Source organism: Zonotrichia albicollis, chromosome 3 (genome assembly GCF_047830755.1).
Source record: "Zonotrichia albicollis isolate bZonAlb1 chromosome 3, bZonAlb1.hap1, whole genome shotgun sequence".
NCBI lineage: Eukaryota > Metazoa > Chordata > Aves > Passeriformes > Passerellidae > Zonotrichia > Zonotrichia albicollis.
The window spans coordinates 75,927,224-75,944,535 of NC_133821.1; the positions used below are offsets into that span (position 1 = coordinate 75,927,224).

The 17,312-nt window shown below is 42.5% G+C and overlaps 1 protein-coding gene across 3 annotated transcripts in view; it reads left to right on the forward strand.

Annotated features, from left to right (window-relative positions):
• The first annotated feature begins 2,677 nt into the window (after window positions 1–2,677).
• Window positions 2,678–17,312, forward strand: part of MCM9 (minichromosome maintenance 9 homologous recombination repair factor) — a 53,803-nt gene continuing 39,168 nt past the window's right edge. For all 3 annotated transcript variants that reach the window (XR_003381602.2, XM_005492608.3, XM_074537913.1), the window contains exons 1-6: window positions 2,678–3,134; window positions 6,752–7,068; window positions 8,726–8,807; window positions 9,731–9,931; window positions 12,135–12,260; window positions 13,485–13,604. Coding sequence is in view for 2 of the 3 variants with exons in the window: in XM_005492608.3 (XP_005492665.1) it covers window positions 2,825–3,134; window positions 6,752–7,068; window positions 8,726–8,807; window positions 9,731–9,931; window positions 12,135–12,260; window positions 13,485–13,604 (1,156 nt within the window). In the remaining variant the exon portion in view is untranslated. The remainder of the gene's footprint in view (window positions 3,135–6,751; window positions 7,069–8,725; window positions 8,808–9,730; window positions 9,932–12,134; window positions 12,261–13,484; window positions 13,605–17,312) is intronic.

The following is a 17,312-nucleotide window of genomic DNA, read 5'->3' on the forward strand; positions in this document are numbered from 1 at the left end:
GAGATGACAGCTCTGCCATACCAGGAGGCAGGTAACTCCTAACAAATGTGCAGCAATAACTGTGTGTCATTATTGGAAAATAGCAGCCTGGGTTTGTAGCTTGCAAAACCAGCACTAGAAACTGATTAAACTTGACCCTGAAAGCGTATGCCAGAGAAAGGGCTTGTTCTGAATTTTCATAGTGATCAATTTATAATTTAAGTGCAGATCTCAGGAGTGCCTTTGCAGCTGAATCTATTACATTGGTTACAACAGAACCATTTTATAAAACAAAATGTCTTTTTCTTCTAGAGGCATATCTGGGGTTAAAACTCTTCCTCTTTATAATCCCCTGAAGCAGTCTTTTGCTGGAAACTGTTTCCTTCCGGTGAGGATTTAGGCAACATCTACAATTACGCTGAAGTTTGTGTTTGCAAACAATGCAGGTGAGGTAACTGAACGTCCACCCGCTGATTCATCAGACAGGAGCCCTATGCAGAAATCCTCTTCCTATAGCATGTGGAGCAGCAATTCAGAGAAATCTGATATGTGATTTAAAGCACCTGTAAGCTTCCACACAAACTTTTTCCCCAAACACTCCAAGACCATTCCCTTTTTTGCCGGCTAAACATTCTTCAGATGAACTCATGGATAGTAAGATAATCTAGATAATCAAAATAATCAAGAAGTGAAGTATCCACTGCAGCTTTCCTATTCATTAAAATTTAAATAGGACTGGGAGGGAAAAAACCTCAGCATGCTAGACATTAATTATCTTAGTTTTATTAAGGCACTAAAGTAGTTACTTTACATATTAAAGCCATACATCATAACTTGATAATAAGGCATCTAAAGGATATTATTTTGGTTTGAGAAGTGTTGATTTACCCCTCCACCAACTGTAAAATTTTGTATTAAAATACAAACTGTGTACATTTCTTTTGATATGTCTTTATTATAGAACTATTGGTGTTATTGTAGTATACTTTTTGGTTAAGATCTTACATGGACAGTGATTTTTGTTTTGATTGCCTATCAAGAATTCATCATCATTAATACAGGCTAACAATGGGAGGGCCTGGGAATGAGAAGCTCAATGGAGAAAAGTTTTAAGATCACTCAACACTTTGAAGCTATGGGGACATTAAGTTGTGCTCTGTGATATTGCAAGACTTGAATGAATGTATGAAAAAGATTCAAATATCTTCTCAGAGGTACCAAGAAAATATGCAAGTAAAACAGAAGACAATCATTGGGACCCTAAGAAGGGCATTATGTTTCTACCTAACCTCTGTCACTCTTCCTGTCCTCTCCATCCCCCATGCACACTTCTCTATTTCTTTTCTCTTTTTTTCTCTTTGCCTCTTTTACTATTAAATAAAATATATCCATTTTTTTCACACCAACATTTAACTTCGTTTGGTTTTAATAATGTGTTTTGGATATATTTTGAACCTTCAAAGTTCTTTCCGTTTGATAAACAGAGACTTTGTTTTCTTTGCTGTTCTGGGTTTAAACCAGATCGTAACAGCCTGAAATACGACTTTGATATAGCATCAGCTAAAACTCAAACTATTTCAAATAATTGTAGAACATGTCACTGGGTTGTTATACGCAGGAAAAAAATACAGATGAGAAACTATTCAAAATGCTGTAAATTGTAGGCATGAGCAAAAGCTTTAGAGCCTGCAGCAAACCCTGGGTTTTGGTTACATTAAGAATAAAATCCCCCAACTCCTCAGACTCTGTTACGCCCTCATGAAGAAGGCGGAGTGGTGGTTTGTCGTGCAGCTCTAAAGAAGCCAAATCTAGACTTCGAGGTGTAACCCACGGAGGTGGAGAGGGAGCTTGTAGGAAGCAGCTTCAGCTGCCTCCAGGCTACCGCTGCCCACAGCCCCCTTTATCCCGCCTCGCAATCCCCCTCGCTGTGCAGGGGCAGCGTCTCTCTCCACGGGCTGCAGAGAGCGGCAGGAGAGCCCGCAGGCGGATCTTTTGTTCCCGAGAGGCCGAGCAGCTGGAGCACGGACTGTCCCATGCCGGGCTCGCCGCCCCTCTCCTGCTCCGGCTCCGGGCGGGCCGGTTCTCCCGCGGGAAGCGCCCCGCCAGCCATTCCGCCCGGCCCCGGCCGCTCTCCACCGCCCCGCCCCGCTCAGGGCGCGCCGGGCCCGGGCGTGGAGCGGCGCGGAGGGGCGGGGACGGAGCCGCTCCTCCCGCCGGGTGAGGGAGCTGCGGCCGCTGTCTCGGCGCGGCGGGAAGCGGCGGGAGCGGGGCGGCCCCGCTGCAGGTACCGAGGGGGAGCGGGGCGGCCGTGGAGCGCTGCCCGCCTCGGCTGCCGGCAGCGCAGCGCACCCCTCGCTGCCCGGCGCCGAGCGGGACGGGACGCGCTTGGGGCAGCACCCGCCTGGCCGCCCTCAAAACTTGCCGTGCTGGAGGCGGCCGGAGCGGGAGGGCCGGGCAAGGGGCTGCGGGAGCCGCCTGCCCTCATCGCCCACAGAGCGAGGGAAGGAGAGCCGCCTGGGTCCGCTTCTCGCACTACTGGGAGCAGCGCCCCGCCTCTCACCGGCAGGCGGGGCGGGGCAGGCTGGGTTGGCGGGAGCCGGCACTGAGGGGCGGGCGGCCCGGCGCGGCCCCGGTGCCTGCCGCGGTCCCGGGCGGCGGCGGGGCGGAGGAGCCGCCCTGAGGACGTTTCCCTGCCCAAGCTCCGAGCTCCGGAGCCGCGCCGCGCCCCGCCCCGCCTGGCTCCTTGCTGGGCTTTTCCCAGGGAAACACAAAGTTTCCCGCCCGGCGCGCGGCCATAGTGGGAAGCGGCGCCGTGTGAGCGCCTCCCCGGGCAGCCAGGGGCAGCATGGTGCTGAGCGCCGAGCAGGTGAGCCTCATCGGGCAGGTCTTCGAGTCCTACGTGCTGGAGCACCACAGGGACGAAATCCTGGCCATCCTGAGGGAGGCGGACGAGCAGGCGCACTACCCGGTCGTCGTCGACGCCTTGACGCTCTTTGAGACCAACATGGAGATCGGCGAGTTCTTCAACGCCTTCCCCAGCGAGGTGCTCCCCATTTTCGACAGCGCGCTGCGCCGGGCCGCGCTGGCAGCGCTGCAGGAGAGCGCGGAGCCCGCGCAGCTCAGCCTCAAGCAGAACCTGCACGCCAGGGTCTCGGGTGAGTGCGGGGCTGCAGCTCCCTGCCGGGACTGCCGGCATTTCTTGGCTCTTCACGGAAACTGCCAACATCTCCGTACTCTGTAACAAACTCTTCTTACTTGGCTCTTCAGGGAAACTGCCAAAATTTCTTTGCTTTGTAACCAGCTGTTGTGGCGCCATGGTATGAGCAAGTTTAATTCTCGCCGTTCCGGTGTTTGAAGCGGAGGGAATCCTTAGTGTTTATTGAGCAGCAGGGGACACATGCAAACACGTGGATGGGTGTAGACCAACTCCCAAAAGCAAAGCTGTGGCCATCCCCACTGGGCTGCCTGTCTCTCGCTAGGTCAGGGCTTACACTAAAGCCTTTCCAGGGCAAAGACTCCTCATAGCAGCAGCTGGTTTTACTTTTTTTCTTTTAGACAGGAGATGTAGAGAAAAGAAAAAAGAAAAAAAAAAAAACTGGGAAAAAAGTTTTAGGGGAAGATAAAATAGTTCCAAAGTTTTACTGCAGGTTGCCTTCCCTACCATGCCAGTTGGCACTCCGTCCTTATTAGCTCCAGCCATCTTCCAAAGTCTGAATTTTGAGTTGTCTTGTAACAATTTAATCTGAAATTTTATGCTTAACTGTTACAAAATTGCTTGTCATAAAATTGGAAGGAACTCTTGGAGGGCATGATCAATAATGGAGGCTTCAGTAATGTTTTCACTGCCAGATGATATATCATTATTCCTTATAATTGGGAAGTTTTTAGTAGCTTTGAGGTTTGGTAAATGTGGAGTGCAGGTTCTGAGACTGAAATGTCTTTTTTGCCTGTTGTGGGAAACTGGGTCAGCAGTGGCACCATCCCTTCTGGTCATTTCTGATTATGACAATTTGGAGCAATAGTCCGCAAAGCCAAGAGCTGGCAGCCTGTGTTTCCCTCCCCTGCCCTGTTGTGGAGTGGCTTATGATCATTCAGTCTTTTGGCAGCTTGAATTTGGACAAATCACATTGTTAAATAGGCCTGTGTTTCATTCCAGTGAGTTTCCATGAAAATGTTGTAATGACAATGCATCCATCAGAAATACATTTAGCCTGTGGTATTCAGGTGCCGAGGAGCTTGTACACAGCTGCTGAGTGTGTGAGGTGAAAGGATGGCCTTGTGCTGGACTGAAATTTGACCTCAGGCACCTTCCTGAGGAAGTACTCTTCATGAGTAGTGGTGTCTTTCCTCTTATCAGCCTCTTGCTGGAGCTGATCACTCCTCCCACAGTGATGTTTTGTCTAAATAGTCCCTTATCAACCTCTGGCAAAATTAGCCCCCTTGATCAAATAGTTTTAGTAACTGATAAAAGCAAACCTGACTGATCATTGGTAGAAGAATTCAGTCAGCAGACTCACAGATAATTCCATCCATAAGCTGGAGAGAAGTTGGTGAAGAACAGGGGGAGTTATCCTTGAGAGGTCCAGCTAGATCAAAATGACATCTGTCCACAGAATTTGGTTAGTGCTCTGTACCACTGAAAGGCTTGCTGGAGAAGAAACAAAAGAAACAATCTAAATTTTCTATAGACCTTTTTCCACCCGAATTTTCCCATGATACTGTTGCCTTTTAAGTGGGTGCTGAGTTCTGATTACCTTCAGGATTCTCATCTTGGAGTGCCACTTCCCATTCCCATGTCAGATAAGGAGGGAATGAGAAGCTGGTGAGCTATTCTTGGTGGGAGCAGCAGGCAACTACCACGAGTTTGGTGATGGTATCTGTGTGTCAGGCTTGGAATTAAGTGAGGAAAAGTGATTTTGCATACACTAGATGTAAGAAACAATCTCAGCACCTTCTGCTACTATGGACAGGGCATCTAGGGACTCAAAAAAGGATGAAAGGAGTGTGGATATGCAGTAATAATCCATCCATAATAATGGATGATTACCCTGAATTCACTGAAGGAAGTAAAGGTTCTTTATCTGAATTTCAGCATTGTAGGACTTTGATTGTATAGCTTCTACTTTTTGCTACAAATCCATTAAATGATTTTTCCCCATTTATCATTAGCCTGAGCACCACTGTGTTTGTTACTCAAGTCCAAGCTGCTTCTGATATTTTAAATAGCTTTTTTGTGACTAATACAAAGAGGCACATAGTCAATTAAAGAATTTGTCAAGCAGTCTAGTATGATCAGAATGAAGGCTCTTTTTGTCACATTTAGACTCTTGTCTCTTCAAAATTCACAGAGATGATCGCCATATATCTTGACAACAGTGCTGCAGCTCTCTCTAGTGTAAGATGTGATGCATTTTGCAAAGCTTTTTCAGGGGCAGCAAGGCTGAACTAAGAATAAAAAAGCCAAAACAGGTGGAGAAATAACGGATTTCTTTTCCCCTGAACTGACTAGAAATGCAAATCTGTGGTAGAATGAAAATTTCAACAGGCTTGGTAGAACATTTAAATAGCTTTATTAGAGTCAAAGAGAAAAAGTTGTTTGCAGTTTTACAAAATACTTCTTCCTGATTTTTAATTCCACTTCTTCTACTTTATCCTCTTACCTTTTAAAATTAGTTCAATTGTTAAAAATGTTTCCTTTGAACAAAAGCAGAAAGTGTTGCTTAAGAGCATCAAACTGGAATGTTTCTGCATGTCAAAAATGAGGAATTTGAGGTTGAAAACACTGAAATAAGTATGACGTTTTTTTTTCCCCAGCCAAAGTCACTGAGAATATTTGCCCTAAATGCACAAATAGTTTTGGTCCCCTTAGAAACATTATTTCCTAGCAGATTTGTAGTTTTGCATCTCTGTAGAAAATAATTCCAAAATATTTGGGAAGTAAAGATAAGAAATTAAGTTTATAATTATCCGTTATCTTTTAGTTCATTTCTAATTTCTGAGAGGGCAGTATTTTGCTCAGATGAGCATTTCAAGACCATTTACTTTTGTTAGGACTTTGTAGGTTGTTGAGATTAATCTTCCTGAGGATTTCAGCCACTCTGGTGCCCAATCTGGAGCCTGATCAGCACACGACTGAACTGGCTGCTGGGGTGGAATTAAGGGAGAGCAAGTGGAAAGTGTCCTGTCACTATGGATTTGAATATACAAGTGATTTTGCTTTCCCTGTGTTCATAACCCCTTTGCATTCTTTTTATGCCATCTTCCTTGAGCTCAAGGTTTACTGGTGTGCAATGTGGATTTAAGGTCAAATGCTCTCCAACTGTGAGTTTGCCTAGACTTGAGAATTCACACAATATTACACCTGTTTTACTGTGGGAATAACATTGGACCACAATTAAGTGGCATAACTAAAAATTTGTCATTCAGATAAACCAGTTGTAGAATAAATGGCATCTGCAAAGGAACATCTATGATATGAGAACATCAGGATCTGTTTCCATGAATGGAAGCTGTTCATGGCTATTCACCCCCTGGCAGGAGTGGGAGAGTAACCTGGCAGCATTTTCAGCTAGTGCTCAGGGTCTGATGATTTTCACCATCTGAGGGCAGTGAATCAGATTTATGGTACAACAGATGAATAGTTGAATCATGTTTATGAAATGCTAATAACAATGGCTACTGTTTATATGTCTGGCATGTTTTCTGTTTAACTGCATTGCCAGTCCTTGTTTGATAAGCCCAGCCTTATGCTGTACATATTTCTGTCCAACAGGTTTGCCTGTTTGCCCAGAGCTGACTCGAGAGCACATCCCTAAATCCAAGGACGTGGGACACTTTTTGTCCGTCACTGGGACTGTCATCCGCACCAGTTCGGTGAAGGTTTTGGAGTTTGAGCGCAGTTACATCTGTAACAAGTGCAAGCACGTGTTTGCTGTCAGGGCTGACTTTGAGCAGTACTACGCCTTCTGCCGGCCAGCAGCCTGCCTCAATGAGGAAGGCTGCAACTCAACCAAGTTCACGTGTCTCTCTGGAACAACCTCTTCTCCCACCTGCTGCAGGGACTATCAAGAAATCAAAATTCAGGAACAGGTAAGGGAAAAACAAACATAGACAACAGGGGAAGGTATTAAAGTATAGATGTCTACTGTTGTTTAAAACAAGTGCCTGAGGTGACTGAAAGGAGCCAGGTAACCCATTGGTCAGAGATTTCCTGTCAAAGAGTTAAGAATTAAGCCAACACATGGACCATACTTCTGTTACTGGGTAATTCTATTCAGTATTGTACAAAACACCAGCAGTCAGTGAATAGATGAAATTTCCATAGATGAAATTTCCATAGATGAATTTCCCTTCCACGTTGAATCCCTGTAACACCAAGTGTGCATTTTTCCTCTAAGCACTTCCTGTGCATGATGCTGATGTTCAACACTGGTTCTGAGGACAAAGCTAGCCCAGTGTTGGCCAGGGCCAGCTGTAGCTGTGCAGTGTGGTCAGTACATGGTGTCTGCAAATGTTCTTCCCTTCAGCCAATATTGAACTCCACAATTATTGCCTATGTGATCCTTACAGAACCTGCAGCCAGAATTTGTGTTTGGTTTCTGCTGGTATCCCTAGGTGGAAGTAGAGACAAGGTGGAGGAGAAATGTGTGAAGTTAGAAATTAAGGTCTTAACAGAATACCAAAACAAGTAAGGGAATAAACTTTCTAGGAAATAAGCTCTATATTGCATGAACATATAATGATTGTTTCTGGCATGTGGGAAATCTCTATAACTTAGATTTTGTTATGCTGTGTGACACACAGATCTCACTGGTAGGAAGGATTTTCAGCAATGTGGGCTTGTTAAAAACAGTAAAGTTAAACTAGGAGTGAATTTCCCTTGTGCTTCCTACTGAGTTCTGCAAATAACTGTGCATGTGCCATCAGTACTGACAGTGATGTGAACTGCCTGTGGCCATTTAGGTAATACACAAGGGTGAATTAACCTTCCTAGGCACCAGAGAGTGAATACATTTAGAATTCTAGTATGTATGAGCTGGGCTGCAGAATGAAAAGGTACTTCTGACTGTTATTCTTGTGCAGTGGATACTCTCAAAACTATTGCAGGCTCTAAGTGTAAATGGAAAGATTGCTTGTTGGAAATGGACTGTGACAAGATTGCACAGACTTTGCCCTGGAGAAAAGCAAAAGAATTACAGGAGTTACTGGCACATTTGTCAATATATATTTGGGTTTTCCTGTTTTTGATTTAATCCTTGACACCTAAACTTAATCTCAGACTGTCAAGTCATGGTTAAATACCAGAAAAATACAGAAATATTCACTCAGTATCTACTTCAGTGAAGCGTTATCTAACCCATGCACATGCTTCAGTACCCAAAGTCAACTTTACATATCTAAGAAGTACCTAGTAATAACTCAAAACTATAATAAAAAAAAGATTGGTCTTTCAAATGATCTCTTTTAGTGAGCTTTGCTTTCTTCAGCAAGATATTGAAATCACACAAGATCTCCCAGCACTGAGCACCTTCTGCTAATTTAATACTCAATCCCATTTCCTCTAATATCAGCATTAAACTTTCATTGTGAAGTTCAGGGCTGCATTGGCATCCTTACTGTAAGTTTTGTGGTAAAAAGCAAGAACTGACCTCAGTTCCAGGAAAGGACCACAGGCCAGAGCAGCTGTAAATTAAAGGCTTTTGAAAGGTGCGGTTCTGAAGAAGTGCTTTTCCTTCCCATCCCCTAGGTTCAGAGGCTGTCTGTTGGAAGCATCCCTCGTTGCATGGTGGTTGTTCTGGAAGATGACTTGGTGGACAGTTGCAAGTCTGGTGAGGATATAGCATAAATTACCTACATTTGTACCCACAAGCATTTCCACTTGAGATGAATCTCTGTCAGGTGGCAGTCAGTGCCGGGGGCTGCTCGAATGAGGTGTGTTCGTCTGTCACGGGGCTGTTCCAGGCTGAGCGTTGGCGTGGCAGCTGATGGCCGTTCCAGAAAATGTCATGCACCCCCATGGCAGCTTGCATCTTGACTGTTTGACAGATCAGCAGCAATAAGTAATGCGTTGTGACAGACAGAAAGTGCATAGTTAGTGTAGAACACCAAACCTCCCCAGGACATCGGGTCACTCAGCATGAGGTGCCCCTGCATAGGTTTGGAGAGCCAGGAAACCTGACCTCTCTCTAAGGAGCTCCTTGGCATTCAAAGAAGAAGCTCATTGGCAGGACAATGAATGGAGAATGGACTAAACATTCTCAGATAGGCACATTTCCACAAGAAATTAATTTGTGGTTGTACTTTCTGAGAAGAATGCTGTACTCAGAATGTTAACAAGTGATTCTGGGGTTCATTCTCCACAAAGATTACCAGAAGCCAAATAAGTTTTGACTAATTTTTTTGTATAATCAATGTAATTGAAACAGCTTCTACAGTTTACCAGGAATTCCTCTCTTTTAAAAAAGGAAACAAGCTGAGGTATATCTTTAACAATTCACCTCCCTTAAACAGAAGTGGAAAGACATAACAGCTTCCTACCACTGAAGACTGAAGCAACCTACCTTACCTTTGTTTTAGACTCCCAGTAAATGCAGGAGGTTTTGCTTTTTGTTGTTAGATTATTTTTTAACCTTGTTAACTGTAACACAGGATCTAGATCATGTTATTGTGCATTACAGCTAGCTGAAGTGTCTACATGTGTCAAGTCATATTTTTTTTTTGTTATTTTATTAATTTTTGTTGTTACCTCTAGGAGATGACATCACAGTGTATGGAGTGGTAATGCAGAGGTGGAAACCTTTCCACGAGGGTGCCCGCTGTGACTTGGAGCTTGTTCTAAAAGCCAACTATGTTAAAGTGAACAATGAGCAGCTAGCAGGGGTTGTAATTGATGAAGAAGTTCGCAAGGAATTTGAAGACTTCTGGGAAAGGCATAGGAATGATCCCTTAGCAGGTTAGTGGTTCAACACTTAAGTTGGACACTGGATTGGATAGAGATGAAATCAGGAGTGAAAATACAATGACTGAACACATTTTCCACCATTATCCTATCTCACCCCTCATTTATCAAGAATATATTTTTTTTCACTACAAGAATACAAAATTCTTACTTTATTATTACTGGGATAGGGTGGAAGGAAGTACCAAACCTACTGCATTGATCTTCATCCTCTGGGCTTTCCATTCAAGTCTTCTTTGGAACATTTATGAACAAGAAATGAAAAGGAATATAAGTATAAGAGGAAACAAAAAAGAAAAATGTTTTGTAATCAAGAAAGGAGAAGCATATTTCTCAGAAGAAATAATGTGGATCAGATCTGCCTTTAGTCAGCACAGCTGTTGCCTCTGGGGTGAGAGAGCTGACACACTGTCTCTGCATCCCAAATTAAGCTCTGCTTCTTTACCATAGGGATTAGCACATCCCATCTTTAACATAACTCTGGGATGCCTAGCTCCTTGAGTTAGGAGCAGGGGAGCCTTCCAATTCACACTGGCTTCCAGAACAGTCAGTGGTCAGTATGCTGGGTCCTAAACTTACCATGGTCCTCAGTCAGCCAACTTGGAATTCCCAGTAGTTCTGTCTGGAACTCTGTCCCTCTCCATAATCTGAGTGCCTTCTCCTCAACTCTGCAGAAGCTCAATGGAGTCTGTAGGGTCTCCTCCACTGAACTTTATTAGGCTGTTTTGTAAAACAGCAGTCTGTTTTGTAAAGCCCTGCAAAAGGCTTAGTCTTTCTTTTTTAAAGAAAAACAGGAGGAAAAGCAGGTGGGAATCTCCCTCAAATGAGCCTGCTTACAATAAGAAAATGTAGATCCTGTCAATGTTAAAGATTCTTCAGAACTGCATTTCCTGGAAAGCAACTTAATTGCTAGCTTCCTGCTGTTTGGAATGATAACATTTCTTCCTTCTGCTATTTGGAATGAGAATATTTCTTATCACTCTCGTTAGAACTGTTCAGAAAGTAACTCAGGATCGTCTTTGAAGGTCTCTTTAATGTTTCATTCTCAGGACAAATTTTGGAAGCCTGCAGAGAGCAATGTGATTTTATCTAATATTACCCATTCTGAATAAATAAATTTGAAGTGGCTACAAGAAAGTTGAGGTGGAAATTAGAAGGACCCTGACTGCCCAAGGTGTCTGTTTCAGTCTGTTTGTCTGAATTTGAGTTGAAATTGAGGGCAAAGATTAAGTCTGACTAAGGAGTCGGAGGCCACAGAATGTGTGTGTACCTGTACTGTTTTTCAAGAGATAATGAGAGCTACTACTGCATTTTCAGTCAGTTACTCAATGATGCTAACTCCTAACCATGAAGTTAAATCTTGAGCAGTGTGTGGCCGAACAACATTGTTAAAATTTCACTTTTGGATGAACAAAGATGTGTTAATTCCTTCAGAAGGCCTCCAAATAAAACACATGTATCTTAAGTCATCCATTAGGTCCCTATATTTTGCCAGTACCATGTACTTGCATCTAAATTTAAAACATGAAGTTAAGCTCTCAAAATGGGTCACTCTCTTTTATTCCCTAGCAATGGAAGTAACACATGGCATATAACCTGAGACCCCTTATGTGCTGGAAGTGTCAGAATCTCAAAGAACAGAATTAATCCTGTTACATATCTTCCACACCATCAGCATTTTCAGAGCAGATTGAAATATTCTGCTGCTGGAAACAGACTATACTAGGGAGGAAGAGACACAGAGGGATCTGTGACACAGGAGGATCAAAGGAGAAGGAAGGTAACAATGAGAAAATAAAGACACTATATGGGCACAGGTTTAAGGCAAAATAAGTGTTAGAAGTTTTCTTAAATGTACAACACACCAGTTTTCAAGGGGACATTTTGAAATCTGTAAACTTTTAGGTTTCATAGCTTTTACACTTGTAAATATGGAACAAAAGAATTTGCATGGTGGCATTTCATTCCTTAAATTGCAATAGGATTGGCTTTGCTGCTTCTGACTGTGACTTATTTACCTTCTGTATCATGAAGGAAGTTTGGATCAAACAACGCTCTAGGTGCCATTTAAAGAAAATAAATTTAAATGCTCCTTCCTACCCTACTCTTCTTGCCCAAGTTATTTGTCAGTCTACATGGGAGTCCCTGGGAAACCAAGTTTTAACTCTGCTGAGTGCCATTTTTGCTCCTGTTTTAGGGAGGAATGAAATTTTGGCTAGCTTATGTCCTCAAGTTTTTGGATTGTACCTGGTGAAGCTGGCTGTAGCCATGGTGCTTGCTGGTGGTGTGCAGAGGACTGATGCTGCTGGAACTCGAACCAGAGGTTTGTATTGTTTCTAAAAGTATCACATCCTTTGTAACAGTCATTCCCATCCCTGTCCTCACCCACATCCCCCCTACCATTCCAAAATCAAACCAGTAAGAACTTGGAAGTGCAATCATCCCATTTTCTTGAGCGAGAACAAATTTTAATCAATTTCGACTATTCTTTGAAAATCTGAGACAAGTTAAAGTGGGTGTCTAGACTTCCTCTTTTTGCTTTAATTTTTTCCCAAATAAAACCCAATAGAAGCAGACTTTTAGATTTCCATTAGGTAGAATATTAAAGGCAGCTGTTTTATCTGAAACATCTCACTTTTTACTGTATAAGTGACATTTTGAATTTATTTCTAGTAGAATATTCCCAGCAGTATTTGGCATCAAAGGATGGAATCTTAATGTTTCCTTAATGTGAATCACTATAGTACGTTAAAAGGAAAAATTAAAGTATTCATTTCATTTCCTAATGCCAGACTTTTCCATCTGTGATTGTCACCACATCTCACTTAGTCTTGTAACTCCAAGTTACCTGCCTGCTGATTTGCCTTCTGTTGTTGTTAGATGGCAAATATGCCATGTGCCAGGTGGTGCACAGGTCATAATCTATGTAGGTCATAATAATTTTTAAAAGTATGTACAAATACAGGATTTTCTTAATGCTCTAACAGCTAAAAAAATTATAGACTTTATATTTGAATTGAAGATGAATTTTCTAGAAAACAGTGAAAAAAATTTAGAGCACTACTGAGATTGTAGCAGATGAATTATATACTCCTGTAATTTCATTGTTGTGAAAAGATAAAGTTGTGTAACTGTTGGCAAAGAATTACTTAAGCAAAACAGACTGCTGATTTTATTAGTCCATTTTGCAATAATTTAAATAACTGAATAGTGGAATGGTAACTAAAACCTGGTATCCTTCTGTTTTATATTCAAGAATGAGCTGAGTCTGAGAAATGAGCATTCTAAAATGTAAGAACTCATTACAGGAAGTGTCAAATACCTGCAAACACTTCACAAATACTCAATTGTAAATATTTGTGTCTAGATGACTTTATTAAAAAATGTATTTATCACACCAAATAAATAGTGCAGAATTACATATTTTAATGTATATATAATGCTAAATTTTAGGTGAATGTGACAAGTATTATTTAATCTGAGCATTTTGTGTCAATGTTTGTCTGCATATGAACTGTCTACTCCTACATCACTGTTTTCCCCCAAGGTGAATCACACCTTCTGTTGGTTGGAGACCCAGGTACAGGGAAATCTCAGTTCCTCAAGTACGCAGTAAAGATTATGCCACGCTCTGTGCTTACAGCAGGAATTGGGTCCACAAGTGCAGGTATGTGCTTCTTCAGCTGTGACAGGTTATCTCTCACTCAAGTATGTTTGTATGGAAGCCTTCAGGTATGTGAACCTATGTGCTCAGGTGGTTGTGAGCACATTTGAGGCAGAGAACTGCTGTGGGGGCATGTGAGGCCTGATCTGACTCTCTGCAGTCCTGCCTCTTTCTCTGTATCCGTGAAGGACTGATGAGTTTCTAGCAGGGAGCCTGACAAGCCTCATCCAGAGACACCTCTCAATGCTTTGCTAGCAGAGAGTGATCTGGCCCTGTATTTTTAGCATTTCCCAGCTATGACAAATATGACATCTTTCCAGAGCTCACGCTGTGTGATGAGCTAGCATCATTTGGTTTCTCCTGAACAGATAATCTCCTCTCTTCTGTTCTTTTATGTGCTCTGTCTGGTGCCAGTTTGATTTCTGTTTGCTTTCTGGAAATTTACCCCTGTGTTGAGGAATTATTTCTTACTCATGAAGATGGTTTTTAAATGGTTTCAGACAGCACGTGGGTTTTTTCCTTCTTTTTTTTCTCTTTCTTCCTTTTGTTAAATTTAGGCATGTCCCAGCTGGCTCTCAATGCTAGCCATCTTTGCAAACTCTTCTGGGACAATGTACAGGGTCAGATTACCTCTGCCAATGACTTTATTTGAACAAATGAATATACTACTTGTATGTTCAAAATCACAAAATAATTAGGGTCAAACCCCAGTGTCTCAGCTAGCATGTGTAACTTGAATATTCCTTAGAGAGTGCTGCTTATCATTGTATCTCTGGGAAATAGCATTATTTGTACATGGGAGAACCAGAAGATAAATCTTCCCTAGCTATGTATATACTGACTCTTCCATAGCTGTGGAGGTGGAACATGATGTTGAACATGTACACTCCTGTGTGCAGGGAACTTGTTATGAAACACATACGCCTCTGACTTTCCATTCAAACTGTTAACAAATAGGTCTGGAGTGAAGCCAGAGAGAAAATTTTGGCTTAGCAAAATCTTTTCTCCACTTTTTGTTCTGTGTTAAGAATTTAGAACAGTCAGTGTAATTTCAGATTTGCTAGGGGACTCGCAGTGACCTGGAGTGCAATTTTGCCATGTATTTCAGTGTGACTTTGCCCATTTTTGTAAGAAGTGATTTCCTGTGTCCATTGCTCTCAGTCTCTGATGTTGCTGTTGCCTTCTTCACCATGTCTCCCTCCCATGCTTCACCTTCCTGATCTGAATATGATGTGATTTCAGCTCAGCCATGATGGCTAGGTTCAAAGACATGTCCCTGAAGACAAATATTGCAGTTTATATGCTTACTGTGGTATATGTGCACTTATGATGTGTGGAGATAAAGTTTCATCTCATTAGAGGATTGTCTTGGGCCTTTAAATCATCACTATTTCACTTAAATATTCCTTAGTTTTAAGAAACTTTTCTCTGTCCCTTTTTCCAAATCTGACAGCAGCACCAGATTTGTACTTTAGAATTCTTCAGGACCATTATCATGAGTGAAACTTGAGTGCCTAGCAAGGAATCTTATTAACCTAGTTTAATTTCAGGGAACCTTTCCATGGCTAGAACTGCTGGACTAAGGTATTAATTTCTAGACCGGGAGTTTGGATGTTGTTTGAATTACTATTTTCTTTGCCTTTCCTGTGCAAAGACTGTCTTATGAATCTGCTTGTAGCTAGCTGCACCTAACATTGACTTTTGTAAACTTGCTCTCTGTGCAGAAGCTTCAGATTAGTTTGGAGAACTATTAAACTGCTTTACTTTCTTGTCATAATTGAACACTTTGAATTACCAGTTTCTGCTTTCCCATGAGAGGACAGCCCTAATGCACATTCTTCCCTCCAGTGTATGAATATTAAATATCTAAGTTTCACTTTCAGCTACTTCTTTGCTGTATATAAAAAGCAGTCTGAATTGCATTTAATTGCTGGTTCTGGGATTGCAGTCCACATGGCCAAAAGACACACCTGAGAGTGGGTAAACCCTAAATAACTCCTAAAAGCTGGATCCCTATTAGAGAAAACTGCTGGTACCTCACCAGCCTTTAGTAAGATTCTGTGTACACTGACACCTTGTGCCCATCTGGTACTGGTTTACTGGACACAAGCTATCAAGCTATTTAAGCATTGAATTAGAATTCTGTGTCCCAAACTGTGTCATACCAGTTTTACTTGGTTTTCTGTACAAGTATTTATTTGTACCAGGACAGCATATTAGGTCATTAACATTCTCCTTGTGCCAAAATTCTCTTTCTTCCCTGGTATACCTTGAGCATCACGTGCTCTGAGATCCACTGTGACACTTTGTGCCCCTGCAGTGTCATGTGCCTGCTGCAGTCCATTAACCCATACTGACGTGACTGGAATTGCCTTGTAGAATTTCAGAATACAGTGACCTAACTCCTGCAGCTTAATTTGCTCTTGGGCCTCTGCTTTTTCAATCAGGTTCCTGCCTTCCCCTCCACTTTCTAAACAAAGTTTCTGCTGTTTTACCTGATTCAGAAAGTACAACCCAGGAGAAAACCCTGCTTTCTTGCTGAAGGTTTGGAAGACCTTCATCTTTCTGTCTTACCCACAGGCTCAGGTTGCCCGCTTGCTGCAAACAGCCCTTAGAAGTGACAGATAATTTGTTCTCTGTTTTGAAAAAAACAGAACTTTGCCTCCACTCAGTGAGTAAGTTTCTGAGCTTACTTATTTATTAAGTTGCCTTTCTTTCAAACACTTAGCAGAAATTTTCTGTTGCAAATTCTCGACAAGTTTAGGACTTATATGAGGAACCGGGGTCTGTTCCTCCCACATCTCTTTAATGACAGTTGGCAGGCAGACCAGCCCACACACAACAACTCCATGGTAAAAATTTATTTGACCACTGTAGGACTTTGTGATCTGTAAATGAAAGATGGGGGAACCATCTGTCCCACTGTTTTGTTCTGTCTACACTGGGTTTTTTTACAGGCCCGGTTCATTCTCCCTGACTTGTGTCTCATCTGAGAATCACAGGGAGTCACTCAGCTACCTTTTATTTTTAGAAATTGATACACAGTTTTCCATAAAGATAGAGACTTAGAGAGGCTTAGCAAGATCTCTCTGGGAGTTCTCACCTTACTACTGAGTTAAATAAACTGTTTTGCAGGCCTCAGAGGCACAGTGCCGCTTATGTTTATTTGGATGAGATAATCACTAGTAAGAAAACATTTCATTTACCTCTGGAGCTTAGATTTGCAGTGATTGAACAGTGTGCAACAGGAACCAACACATGCAGCAGCTGGCAGCTCTGGAGCTCATGGACATCCAGGACTCAGAGTCATTCTGCTGCTTGCTAGTGCATATTTGACTGTTCACACTTCTGAAAATTTTGTTTGGTGTTGCATCCCTCCCCAGATTGATTGCTTAAATAATTTTGTGAACTGTATTTAGAACAGCTTGCCTAAAAATCTGGGAGACTATCAGCTGTTTCTCCAGCTCTCCAGTTCTGTATAACATGCCTTTCTGAGCTGTGTGACATGCATGCTTATGGCCTCTCCTCTAGAGCCTCTGCAGAGCCTTGCAAATACTTCCTTTTGCTGGTATTTTGTCATGTCTAACACTGTCCATATCATGCCAACAGCAGTTTGCTACTGATTTCCTTCCTTTTCATTGAAGGGAACTGACTTGAGGGAAACCACCCCTTTTCTGTTTCCATGGTAAGCTTTCCCCTGCTGGGCAGGCT